Source organism: Halichoeres trimaculatus, unplaced genomic scaffold, assembly GCF_033239565.1.
Source record: "Halichoeres trimaculatus isolate MK-OKI-2021-1 unplaced genomic scaffold, fHalTri1.1 fHalTri1_scaffold_16, whole genome shotgun sequence".
Taxonomy (NCBI): Eukaryota; Metazoa; Chordata; class Actinopteri; order Labriformes; family Labridae; genus Halichoeres; species Halichoeres trimaculatus.
Genome location: NW_027437194.1, coordinates 14,212,016 through 14,225,275, shown reverse-complemented (window position 1 = coordinate 14,225,275; position 13,260 = coordinate 14,212,016). Strand labels below are relative to the sequence as shown.

Sequence of the window (13,260 nt, the reverse complement as noted above, 5' to 3'; positions counted from 1 at the left end):
GTTTGGTCTCAATGGCTGACAAACAAAAACAGGCTCTGAGTACAAAAAAAAGCCAAAAAGAAACTGTATTGAATCCATCTCTTTACAAAAATGCTTTTTCAAAAGTACAACTGACCCTCTTTTTCTGACCAAAAAATAAAGTCTGAGCATACAATCTGCTGATGCTCTGTTGATAAGGGGAAGTTTAATGTTAATGGATCTGAGATTTGCTCATCTCTTGGTAAAGATTTTTATAGGAAGGATTGTAATAATCCCAGGCTGCTTGAATATTTTAGAGGTCAACAGGAGCAGGTTTTACCTTTTGTTTGATAATCCTTTAAAAGTCAGAAGTGGTCCTGTTTTAGATAATGGAGTCTGGTAAAGGAAGACAGAGAGTGAAGAATTGAGTTCAGGATCTTCTGATCCTCCAACTTTCCTCCAGCTAGCTTCTAGAAATCCTGATGTCCTGTAATGTGTTAGAAATAATGGATCTGGGTTTTGAGACTTGGTTTGCATGTTGTTGCTCATATGTTGCTCCCGAACAACGCTGCAGCATCAGTAAAAATAGCTGTGTAGTTGTTAACCTTCAGAGGGGAACTCCACAGAATAACTTGCCCCTTAAAGCCTGATGAAACATAATCCCAAGAGCCTGATTTGTTACTAAATGAACTGAGGAAAGACTTTAAAAGAAAGATTAATTATTTATTAGTGTTATGGGAAAATTAAAGAGACAGTTCCCTTTTATTTTGCTACTCCAGAAAAACAGGCAAAAACAAATCAACTGGCCTTGGTTTGGTATTTTTCCACATGTTGGGGTATTTTAAACCGTGTGTGTGTGTGTGTGTGTGTGTGTGTGTGTGTGTGTGTGTGTGTGTGTGTGTGTGTGTGTGTGTGTGTGTGTGTGTGTGTGTGTGTGTGTGTGTGTGTGTGTGTGTGTGTGTGTGTGTGTGTTTGTGTGTGGTAGTGAGTCCTGGCTTCTTTCCCTCATTCTAATGCGAGAGGTGCCGTCGTGTCATGAATCGCTGACATTCTCTTTTGGTGTACGTGTCTGTGAAAGCATTAAAGGAGTCACACTGTTGTTCAGTGATTATTTCTATGATCCCGGCTGCTCTGTGCTCAGAAAAAAAAGAAAAAAAATCTGCAGTGTAGATATTTTCTGCTCTGTCTTTTTGTGTGAGCGCTCAGATTCTGCTGATTATCTTGTTTTTCTATATGTGTTTTGTTACATGTTCCTGATCCAGGGGTCAAACAATTTACATCTTTGTGTTTACATCTGTGTTGACATGTGAGTCTGCATGTAATAGAGAGACTTTATCTGAATATAATTGTTTTAAAGCCTTTGAATTTTATGTTTTTTCCAGTATATGATAGTGCTACGCATATTCCAACATGTTTTTTGTTTGGGAATCAGTCGGGTGAGATGGTGAATACAGTCGATTATATAAATAACTTCCTCACTGATACTCTGTTGTTCATACTCATCTGTAGTGATGCTGGCAGTGCCTTTACCTTACCTTACCATCCCAAAAAAGTAATTATATTAGTAAATGGATTACTTCTTTGTAAAAAAAAAAAAAAAAAAAAAAAGTTATTACTGTGTAAAGTAATTCTTGCATTACTTTTTTGAAGAAAACTTAGTTTTCAAGCAGGTTTTGCTCTGGGACACAATGTTCATGATGTATTTTCTTGCCTTTTACATCTATGATGTTGAAGTGGTGTCTGTATACTTCCATCCTGAAAATGATGTTAATGTAGAGCCTGTACTTTTATCCCACAAACACCAGTTTTAACCCGACAAACCACTCCAGACTTACCTATATTAAATTTTCAGATCCTGTCCTGTGTCTGGCTTTAATACAGTAATTATTTAGATTATCCGATACCAGAAAAAGTAACATCGTTACTAACATCGTTATTTTTAACACTGGTGCTTACATGTACCAGAATGCACTGCAGTATTGATCTCACCCTGCTTGATTTCCTCCTTAATTCCCTGACTTACTGATTAGTTACGGCTTTGTAGTGTCAAGTTATTTTGTCCAATGATGGCTCTGTCGCTAGGTTAAAGGTTGACCTTAGACCATTATGAATGCTCAATATTTCTCTAATCTAAAGGAGAATAATAACAAAAGTTGTCTGTGCCCATGCATTCACATATGTGTGTGTGAGATTCTGTTGATGTAACTTCCGACGTCCATAGATTTCCTCAAACAAACCTGGGGTACAGCATCAGGCTATAAAATCAAATCCAGATGTTTTCATTGTCAGGCATTTGTTGGCTTGTTGAGGACCTGTGGTAAGTAACAGGCTGTTGCTGGTGTCTCAGCTGCAGCTTGTTCAGTTTCAAGTGTACAGTCCCTTCATTGAAGGCTGTGTCGTGTTTTCTTCAGAAAAGAGAAATTTTCTGCTTGGGCAGATACACAGCTGGATGATAGGTCAGCACTGAAACCTGCATTCAGAATAACCTTCTGCCTGATTTGCTCTGAATAAACTGTTTGTCAGATAAAGTCTAATTTCAGCACCAAGGACAGCGACTGCCCTCAATGGGCAGCAGAACTGTCTGTTAGCTCAAACTGTAAACCTCAATGTTTATTTGTAAAAAATGAAACCATGTAGTTTTTATTCATTTATTCATCCTGTTTTTTTCACTGCTGTACCCAGGAGTGCTTATCAGGCTTTTACTTAGCATGTGTGATAAAATCCATGTGTTTTAAGGTTGTAAATACTTACATATGTCATATAAACTGATCATTTCGCTGACCACTGCAGGTAAAGTGAACATCAATAGAGTAAAATGGAATAGAATAGAATAGAATAGAATAGAATAGAATAGAATGTACTTTATTGGTCCCGAAGGAGAATTCAGGTGTTTGGCAGATCAACTTGTAAAAAAGTAACATAAAACAAAAAGTTATTAGTCAGCTCATCTCCTGTTGGTTAGAGAGTTATAAGCCTTAATGGCTGCAGGGAGGAAAGATGTTCTGTATCTCTCAGTCCTGGAACGCAGAGAGATGAGTCGTCCACTAACACTGTTTGTCTGGTCCACCAAGATGTCGTGAAGTGGATGATCAGTGTAATTTAGAAAAAAAGAAAAAAAAATAGACTGTCACAGTGTCTCCAAAGATCAACCTTCAGAAGAGCTACTTGAGCTCAAACTGCTGGAAAGTAAATGTGCACAACCAGAGCTCAGAGTAACAGAAGAAATTGGCTGGGGGGAACATGTTTTGACCAAGGGGCAACATTCAGTTAAGAAAAAATAAACGTATGTGGTAGAGGTGTCCCAGTCCAATATTGATATCAGATATCGGTACAATATCAGCAAAAAAACAAGAATCAGTAATGTATAAGAATGCATCTAAAATCTCAGATATAAGCACTCCGATATAAGCAGTTTCTGTTACCCATTGGTTAATAATAAATGGGCCAGTTTTTCCTCATACCTTCTGTTGCTGACTACTGTTCTTTGTTTGAATAGTATCACTTAATCAAGCCTTTTCTAAAATGACAGACATACTACTAATAAGTAATAAAAGTATGCATGTTTAATGCTGATATCGTATTGGATTAATATCGGTATCGGCCAATACTCAATGCTGCAGTATCAGTATCGTATCAGAAGTGAAAATGTAATATCGGGACATCCCTAGTATGTGGAAGTGCAAAAAGCTGCTGTTCATTTAGAATCTGCATCAGTCTGACTTCTGAAAGACCAGAAACCACATACATACCAAAAAAAATAAAAAAAAACAGACTTTTACAGCACTAAATACATATTTACAACTTGGTTCAAAGAACAGCTTGGGTCTAAAATGCTAATTTTGCTATCAGCACACTTTTCGCATTCTTTTCTGACCCAGCAGTTTAGAAGCTATTAGGATAGTCTGATTGTCCAATCAGAGACACAGCTCAGCTCACATGACTGACAGCCACCCTATAGCTGTTAAAAAGGAAGCTCAAAGTCTGCGTCATATCCATTGTGGCCATGTTCACCGATTGACTGTATCAGGAACAGATGGGTTGTGTCGTGAAGACCACATCCATATTTTGTCTACAGTCCATGGTTTTGACTTTGCCTCCAGATTTTCAGGATCCAGGCTCTTTTAGAGACCTTGACCAGTCATGCACCATCATTACACAATAGGGCCTAATTGGCTTTCCCATCCAGGTATGGAAATAGATGAATGTCTGCTTTTTCCACTTATCTGTGTGTTGTTGAGTCTTTAGTGAGTTCTGGTTAAGGTGCCCAGAGTGTTTCCCACAAAAATCTGGCTTTCATTACAAGTTTGCCAGGAAAAAATCAAATGATTACATTTTTTTTTTTTTCTGTATTACTGTGCTTTACTGGATGCAGTTTGATACATTTCATTCTCATTTTAAATGTTCTGACTTATCAAAGGAAGGTGTTTTTTTTGTTGCCAGACTCAGTAAGGAAGCGCAGAAAACAGTTTGAGACAATATTTGAAATGAAATTCAAAGACATTTTGACATGAGTTCCAAAAGTTTTTTTTTTTTTTTTCATCCTAATATTTGGTTTCTCAAAACTTTCATTGATTGCTTTTCACTAGACCTCCAGAACTGTTTGTTCTTTTTTTTTTTAATTCTTTTTTTTCTTATTTAAATTGCATGGAAACTCAGATGCATATGCAGTTCATTTACTATCTCATTAAATAAAAAGAGAACAACTTGTAAATGTCAGTTCCGCTGTTGTTTTGTTTATTTATGTATTTGTTAAGATAAATAGCTCTTTGTTTGAAATGTCTGTCTCTTCCAAAAAGTCCTGAGTAAACTGCAGCAACAGTCAAGAATAAATGGCAGTTCAGAGAGTTAACTCCCTGACCTCAGATCCTTTTTAGGTACACAGTGTGAAGCTGTGTGGGGCTGGAATAGCTGCCTTTTGAGATTATGTTTTAAAAGAAACAAAGAGAAAGGAAGGAAAAGATGTGACTCATAGCGTCACAGAGAGGTGCTGCAGCATTCTAAATTATGGAGACAGGACTTTTCTTTGCTGCAGCATGCATGATGTTCCACACAATAACATCCGTCTAATGTTGTAATGTTTCACAAAATATTTTTTTTTACATTTCATACTGGCAGTGCTCCAGTGCAAAAAGCAGCTTCTTGCAGACGTTCCTGCAAAGACCTGACCTCGGCTCTATCCTAGAAGCAGCTGTTAGTCAGACCTTATCACCCACTGTCAGTGCTGAACCGGACTAATTCTCCCTGGCTAAATGGGAGATAATCCCTGCAGCAGGTCCAACATGTGGTGGGAGGACTGGAACCAGAGGAGTACGGGCTTAATCCCAGTCCATTGTTTCATAATGACACATTTAACCATAACCTGCAGCTGAAATGTCTTGTTTTACGCACATTTTAGGCTTTATCTTAGTTTGAGAGCCATGTTTCCATTTTTCACTCCCTCTTCTCTCTGTATTTGTCTCTCAGAGCCTGGTGTGAGCAGGACCCTTCAGTTTCTTCAGCGCCCATCCAGAGTAACCGTCTTACTGGGAAGTGATGCCGTGTTGGAATGTGCCGCATCTGGGTACCCCACCCCAAGCATCCAGTGGAGGAGAGGAGAGGAGCTGATTCAGAGCTGGTCTGTACCACTAAATCTTTTTCTAAAACACCCACAACCCTAAAATAATCCTAGTTTCACAGTCTCCAAGCAGGGTGAATGCCTTCTTCTTGATTCTTACATTTCTCTCCCCCAGCGCAATTTTAATAAAAAGAGTGAAACCAGGATTAAACGCATCCTACTAACAAGAAGTGTTTTGCAAATCCAAAGCTGTAAATACCAAACTGTCCAAAATCTCTGAGAGCAACATTTAATAAACAGCACATGCTTTGTGTTGAAAACTGTGGATTGTTCCTGTAGTTGCTTCCTGCAACTAGTTGAACAAAATCAAAGCAATTTTGAATTTCAAAATGCTTTCTTGGAGAGAGAATGAAGAAAAGGAAAAATCAGCCACATTTTGGCTCAAGCTCCCCCCAAACAACCAGGGAGGGAGATGGAGATGTGCTGGTTTCACTTTTGTGGAGCTATCATTGCTATTGCAGAGGCAGCCTGTGCAAAAAACATAAACAAATAACTAAATACATTCTTCAAGTGTTAATAAAGGCAATGTTAGCGCTTATTATTCAGAAGATATCATTCAGAAAGCTGAAAACTAATCCCTCGGGACGAGTCATCTATCTTTGTGGACTTAACCTGGCATCAGCTGTGACATTTGACAAGTCAACATTTTAGAAATGAAGAATGGCATAACACTAAAACAGCTCCATGTTTATTTGGTACTTATTTAAATGTACATGTTTGGCCTTTGGCCTTATGAGATATGACAGCAGGGAGTCAAATGTGGCTAACACTTTGAAGACACAGCCCCAGGGCCACTGCTCTCCTGCTCTTCTGACTGAGCTAAATCTGCGTTCCAAGTTTTCATTTAAAGTATTCTGCAGATGACATCCAGGAGATGAGCATTAAAAGAGGGATCAGTCGTGCAAAACTGAAAATATACCAGTGTAACTATTAGGGCTGGGATGACGTGCTTTTCTTCCAATTTGATTCTTGTACGATTTTTGGGGTTCTTATTCAATTTAAATTGTGAGTCTTTAATATTCCCATTTTTTCTAAATATGTAGTTAGCTTTATTAACACCAGACCAACTGAAAAAAGTTGAATGATGATGATGATGTCCACAGACATTATCAGGAGTAGGGATGGGTACCAAATAAGGTACTTTTATAGGTGCCGACCAAATTCTGTCAAAAGTACCGAGTACTGATTCACATAAAACCAAAGGGTACCATGCTTAGGTACCTAAACGCATCCTTGTGTCTGTGAGGAAGTGGAAGAGTAGGCAATTTTCCATGCTAGTCATGAACACAGCATTGCAAGGTTGCATATTGAAGAATGAATATATTAAATTGAATAATCTTTTATACTTAATTATTAAACAAATTACTATTTTTTTACCACATAATCACAAAGAAGTACCGAGAGTTGGTACCATTGAGTACCGGTACCGGTACCGGTACCGGGTATCAGTACCATATCATTTCAAATGTGAAAGCTACCCATCCCTAATCAGGAGCCATATTTTCCCCAAAAAATCTACATAACACCTGGGTCAGTCTTGGGGATTTATTTAGTAGTTCTGACATCCCAACTTTTTTTCCAATCTATCTTATAAACAAAGATTGAAACGAAGGATTTAAATTTAGGGGGAGAAAAGGTTATTACGATTAAAAACAAAATCAAGATTTAAATTAAACAAAAAAATACAGATACTGTGATACACCAATTTTTTTCTCCTACCTCCAAGTAAGTATGCGAAAAATGTACCCCAGATAGACTCACTGCATGAATAGTGTGAGTTCCTAATTAAGTGACAGAATGTAAATGTGGTGTGCAGTAAAAAAGTCCTTTAAAAAAATGAACTTACAAACCCAGTTTATATTTGTTCAGAGGAGCTGCGCATTCCTTATACTTGTGGTTTGTTTGATATCCAGCATTTTCAGTAGGAACCAAAGAGCTTGCAGAGCAGCAGAGTCGTCACTGTCATCTTGCAGCTATGATAGTTGAATCTAAAACCGCTTTCTGATTCAAAGTGTCAGCTGAGAAAACTTCCCTCACTCTTTTTTTTCATTTTGTAGGAACAAGAAGTACTCTCTGCTAGCGGGCAGTAACCTGATCATCAGGAGCGTCACGGACGATGACTCAGGCAGTTACAGCTGTACAGCCTCCAACAAGAACCACAACATCACCGCTCACACAGAGCTCAGCGTGCTGGGTAAGTCAACTCCGGCATGTGTTGACATTTGAACTTTTATTTTGAAAGTCAGAGCCAAGAGGTGACTGAATTTGCTGCCACAAAGTTTCACAGCTAGAGTGGAATCAGAAATGTTTCTATTACATGGTTGACATATAAAAAGTATTCTGACATCAACTTCTACTCTCACGGCATGAATGGTAAGAAATGCCAGAATTCACAAACACACCCTCAGGGCTTGTTGTGAAGGGGGAAAAATCTGTGTCACTTCTCAAAGCTCCCGAGGGAAAGTACGAAAAAAAAAAAACCCTGACTAGAAAATGTTAACTGTCTGACATCCCCAAAACAATAAAGAAAAATCCAATGAAATAAAAAAGTGGTTGGTATTCCTGGGCTGACAGAAACCCTCCCGTCTGCTCACGCTCACATCCAGAATCAAACACACTCATGAAATATAAAATGGGAGCCGTCTGTTTGCTTCAGGAGGTTTTCATAAATAAAATATGATTATATTTATTGTCTGACTGCTCCTCTGCTGCTGCTGCAGCTGCATTCACACACAGATGCTGCTTGTGTATTCAGGTGTATTCACACACCTGAACAACAGCTGATAGCTTCCAACCAAACCAGACAAGCCTGGAGAATATCCTCTTCCTGTTAGAAATATTGGATTTCCATGACAAATAACATCATTCCTGCAAATGTATACAGGACACGATGATGTTATGAGACATATTGACACCCTATCAGGGTATTATTGTGCACTACATTATGCTTCAGCTTTTATGTCAGAAAACCACATTAACCCCTCAACAAAACCATCCTGCTTTGGCTGGGATATAAAGATCATAGAAGTGTTTGCAGAGGCAGAATCTGGAGGTTTTGTGCTTACAGTGCAGCAATGATTCAACAGAGTTTAAACATGGATGCAGTTAAAAATCCTCTCTGTGAGCCTGGCTGTTATTATCCCAATGAATCAGGTTTGTGAGATCTTCGCTCCTATATCCTGAATGTGATAGATCTGATATAAAATGTGTGAGAGCTGAGATATATAGACATTAATTTCCATAAAATTGATGTTTTTTGTATAATAAGAACAAAAAAGTCAGTTTGTAGCAGTTGATATAACCCAGTCTTTGCCAAATTTTAATGATACATCTACATCTTATTTAATTTGAAAAACAAAACAGAGCTCTGTGAGCCTTGTGGTTTAAACAAGAAGGTTCAGAGATACCATAGAGAGCAACATGAAACATTTCCTTTAAGGGAGAAAAATGATAGCTTATAAGCAAGAATTTCAGCTGCCAAGCTCTGACAAAGTAGGTAAAAAAACTTCTGAATGACGTTCTTCTGTTTCACTGGGACCTGATGACACTTACAGTAACAGGGACTCACTCAGTACGTTTACATGCAGAAATTAGACTATGAGCTTAATCAGCCTAACATTAGACCATTGGTATGCATTTAAGCAGCATAGTCAGACCAAAATCCTGCAAAACAAAGCTCGATTGACACACCTTAATAATGCACTTGCTATTTGACTGTAGTTGGATTTAGCAGGACTCTGCAGATCTTGGTACACCTCGGGGTTCAGCCAGAAGAGGTAGTAGATGAAAACGATTAATAGGGTTACTGCGCTCATACAGTATGGCTCCAAACACCATGGTACATACTTACATAAAACATGAAGAGCTACAGTAGGGATGTACCGATACCAATCCTGGTATCAGGTATCGGTCTGATCCGGCCTCTTATAGTTCGAATGGTATCAGTGGAAAGGGGCCAATCTATGATGCAGATCCAGGCAGCCAGCTCTATGCCTTCTACTACCAGTTCTCTTGTCCTTTTGATTTGGATTGTTACCTCTGATGTACTGGTCTACAGGGTGTACATTTTTACAATTGAATAGATATTTCTGTAAGTTCTGAAGTTTTGTTTTTTACCAAACTGCTGGTAAACATTTAGATATTCTACAGTTTAAATAAATATTAACTTCAGTAATCCTATATACTCATTTTTTTGCCTTTTACCCAAACCATCACCAGTCTTATCCCACAGTAGGGCATGCCAGTTATTATTTAACACTGGTATTTGATCAGTAACTGGATCTGTACCTCTTGATACCCAGACCCCAGGTTGTCGATACTGACATCAGAACTAGAAAAGTTGGATGGGTGCATCCCCAAGCTACAGCTGAATCCATCTCAGCCATTATAGCAAGATTGTTGCTTTTTCTTAAGGTGAACCAAAACTAGTGTGATACGCCTGCAGCTTTGCTTATCGAAAAGGACACAGCACCACCTATGACAGCAGCGTGAGATGTTCTCAGCCAGAAGTCTGATTATCTTTTCTGCTTGTAACTTTAGGATTGAGCTATGACCTTAGTCGGACTTCTGCGTGCATGTAAATGTACTGACTGGCTTACAGTAGAGTGTGGTGAGCTTGCATGCCAAAGGTCTCTGGAACAAAGCCAGCCCTTTTCATCGATATTTTTGGTTGATGACTCGTTGAGCTCTATAATGCAACATAATGCATTCATTTTGGCTGCGAAACATGACTTATAAACCTGCTGTAATATTTGTGTGCAAGAATGATGAATCTTATTACAAAAAACACATTTTCAAAGTAAAATCTTGCCAAACAGAATCCCTCTTTAGAAACAGCCTCAGATTTTGTAAAACATCTTTTGAATAGAAAAGTGCTAACTCAGTTAAAAGCAGGCTCAACCTTTATGTGCATAGCCACATCTGACATCTTTTGATCCTCCTTTTCTCTGTTACCACTTATCACTTTCGAGTTGCAGGAGAACAGAGCCAACCCTTGTTCTTAATGGGGGAGATGAAGGGTCCTGGGCAGGTCCCCAGTCCATCACAGGGCTATGTCAAACAGTGTTTTCTTGAAATAGAAAGTACAGTGTATATGATGAGGATCAGACTAAAGTCAGTGTGTGTCCATGCTTTATCACTCACCATCGAACTGTTCTGTTCTTCCATTGACGCTTTGTTTTTTCATATTTTTGCTGATACATGTGAGTTTTGTATTTGCTGACAAAAATCCTCCATCTGCTGCTTTGCATCCAGCATGCATGCCACTCAATGTGAAACATAGCCCGGGAAAATGTCAACCAAGGCTCTTTGCTCTGAGCGGCGTAAATCACTCCTTCTGAAACTGATGACTGACATTTAGAATAACTGTTTGAAAAGCCGGTCTCAAAGCCGATTGTCTGTTTTATTGAGTAGGTCATATTGTGCCTTTGGTAAAAGCTAGAGATTTATGATGACCAATTTAAACTCCTTACAGTAGGTTAAATCCAGTCTGTTTGGAGCATAGGTAGAGGGGGGGCCAAAAAACTTTTTAGGAAGCTCAAATATTCTGCTGTAATCCTGTGTGCACACTCTATGCTATCTGCATACTGAACACACTGCTGGGAGGCTCAGTTTGCATAAAGTCACACAGTGCAACCTTGTCACCAGCTGTGCCCTGGGACCAAGCCGGGAACTGATTTACTTAGCACAGTCAGATCTAGGCCACTGGTCATATTATGCCCACAGGTCCATTTTTTTTTTCAACACTCTGTAAAGAAAAATTACATAGAGACCCTCACTGAAATATAGAGACAGCATGACTCAGGAATCTAAATTCATTGAATCCACAAGACGAGAGCCTTCTCTTTTTATTTTGCCATTTGTGTTTGCAGGGAGTCAGCAGAAAGTCACATCCAGGACAGTCAACTTTAAATTGTACCAGGGATTTTTATTTTGTTGTTTCAGATGTCAGGGGGACACAATATTTCACCCTCGTAGTCAAAGTAATAGAGTTCTTTATTTAAGGGGAAGTAAAATGGGTGTTTTCCATAGAGCAGTTCTGTTGCATCTGAAGTTTAATCTACTGAAGATAACTTTGTGTTAAACTGGCACAGTCTATGTTGAGGTAACTGTAACCAATGAATGTTCGATAAGTCGTGATCAATACAAAAACTTTACGAAATCAGGTGAAATAATGAAAATATTCAATACAGTTTGGTACAGACCGAGCTGCACAATGTTGTGTGAAAAAGCACAATGCAATATAATTGCAGTAAATAAGGCTCAGTGTTAATTTCATTGGCGAAAATTATTACGAAAAATATTTGTCAAAAATGAAATCGAAACAGAATAGAAAGTCAGACATGATGATGAAGACTGTGATGAAATAAAATGGACACTTTGGTTCATGAATAAAGGCAGGACCAAAAACTATTAAGAGGCCCGGAGTGGCACTGGGTTGAAATGTATCATGTAAGCTGATAAAGCTGTTCCTGGGCTGCCTGCACTGGCTGCTTTTTTTTTTTTTTTTTTTTTTCTCATACACAGCCGCCCATACAGGTGCATGCACAGCAGTGCTTTATTTTTACACAGTCAATGGTACAAACACAATAATTGAAAGTAACAAGAGCTAGGGTGGTGCTGATTAGGTGCTGGGTAAGGCAAGCTGAAAAAGGAAACACACAACTTTGCCTGCAAGCCACCGTCCAAGTTTATAAATTGGGTATCATTATGACATAAGTGTAAATTTTTATATTGAAAGCAGAATGTAACACTTCATAACTTAACAGGTAAAAGTCTTTTCAAATTTTTACAAGTTAGCTTGATTACATGATATCTGACTGAAATTTGCTAATGGTCCAAAAAAACTAGGCTAAGACTAAAAGGTTTCAGATGACTGAAAATGACTAAAACAAATGGTGTGTTATTCAAAAGACTAAGACAAAATCAGAATTTGCTGTCAAAATTAGCACTGATAAGGTTAGAACTTGTTGGGGTAAGATAGGTGCAGAGAGACTACTTGACACAACAGGACAATGTGGGATATGATATAATTCAATAATCATTAAGACAACTCAGCAACACTCATCACAACACAGCAAGACATGTTATGTCTCAGAAAAGACATAATACAAAGGCAATATGATATGTGCTTTTTGTAAAGAATTTTAATCAAAGATACATCCAACATGTATCCAGTGACAGCTGATCTGTAACCCAAACCGTAACATCTCTTCTGGAGCAGATATTCCAGACTCCAGTCTTTTATGTGTTTTGTGTGAAGTCCTCGGAGAGTGTCACTGTGTTGTGTTAAGTAACTTGCAGCATAAAACATGCTTTTTCAGCACGCTGCAGCACAGAGTGTCTGACATCTGGCCAGGGGAGATTTGTCTGCATAATCCTGTTTGAATTTAATTCAACATGAAACCATACAAAAGAAGAACAGAACTTTCAAAGTATCACAACTTTTTTTAACGTTATGTACAGATTTTTTTTTTTTTTTTTTTTTTTTTCATTAAGGAACTTGGCAATGCTCAAAGAAGACAGCAAGATGACAAGACAAGACAGACAAGACATGTCTGTCTGAGTGCTGAGTTTCTAATGCAAATGAATCCATCAAAATGTATTTTTGCTTTAAAGACATCAATCCTCAGATCTCCAAAAATACAAAACAGTCAAAGATGAAAGAAAACTTCAGCTCACCTTATTTG

General features: G+C 38.3%; 1 protein-coding gene across 1 annotated transcript in view; it reads left to right on the top strand.

Moving 5' to 3' along the window:
* Window positions 1–13,260, top strand: part of dcc (DCC netrin 1 receptor) — a 306,408-nt gene that overhangs the window by 110,110 nt on the left and 183,038 nt on the right. The window contains exons 4-5 of the mRNA XM_074689948.1: window positions 5,422–5,572; window positions 7,630–7,766. Of these exons, the coding sequence (XP_074546049.1) occupies window positions 5,422–5,572; window positions 7,630–7,766 (288 nt within the window). The remainder of the gene's footprint in view (window positions 1–5,421; window positions 5,573–7,629; window positions 7,767–13,260) is intronic.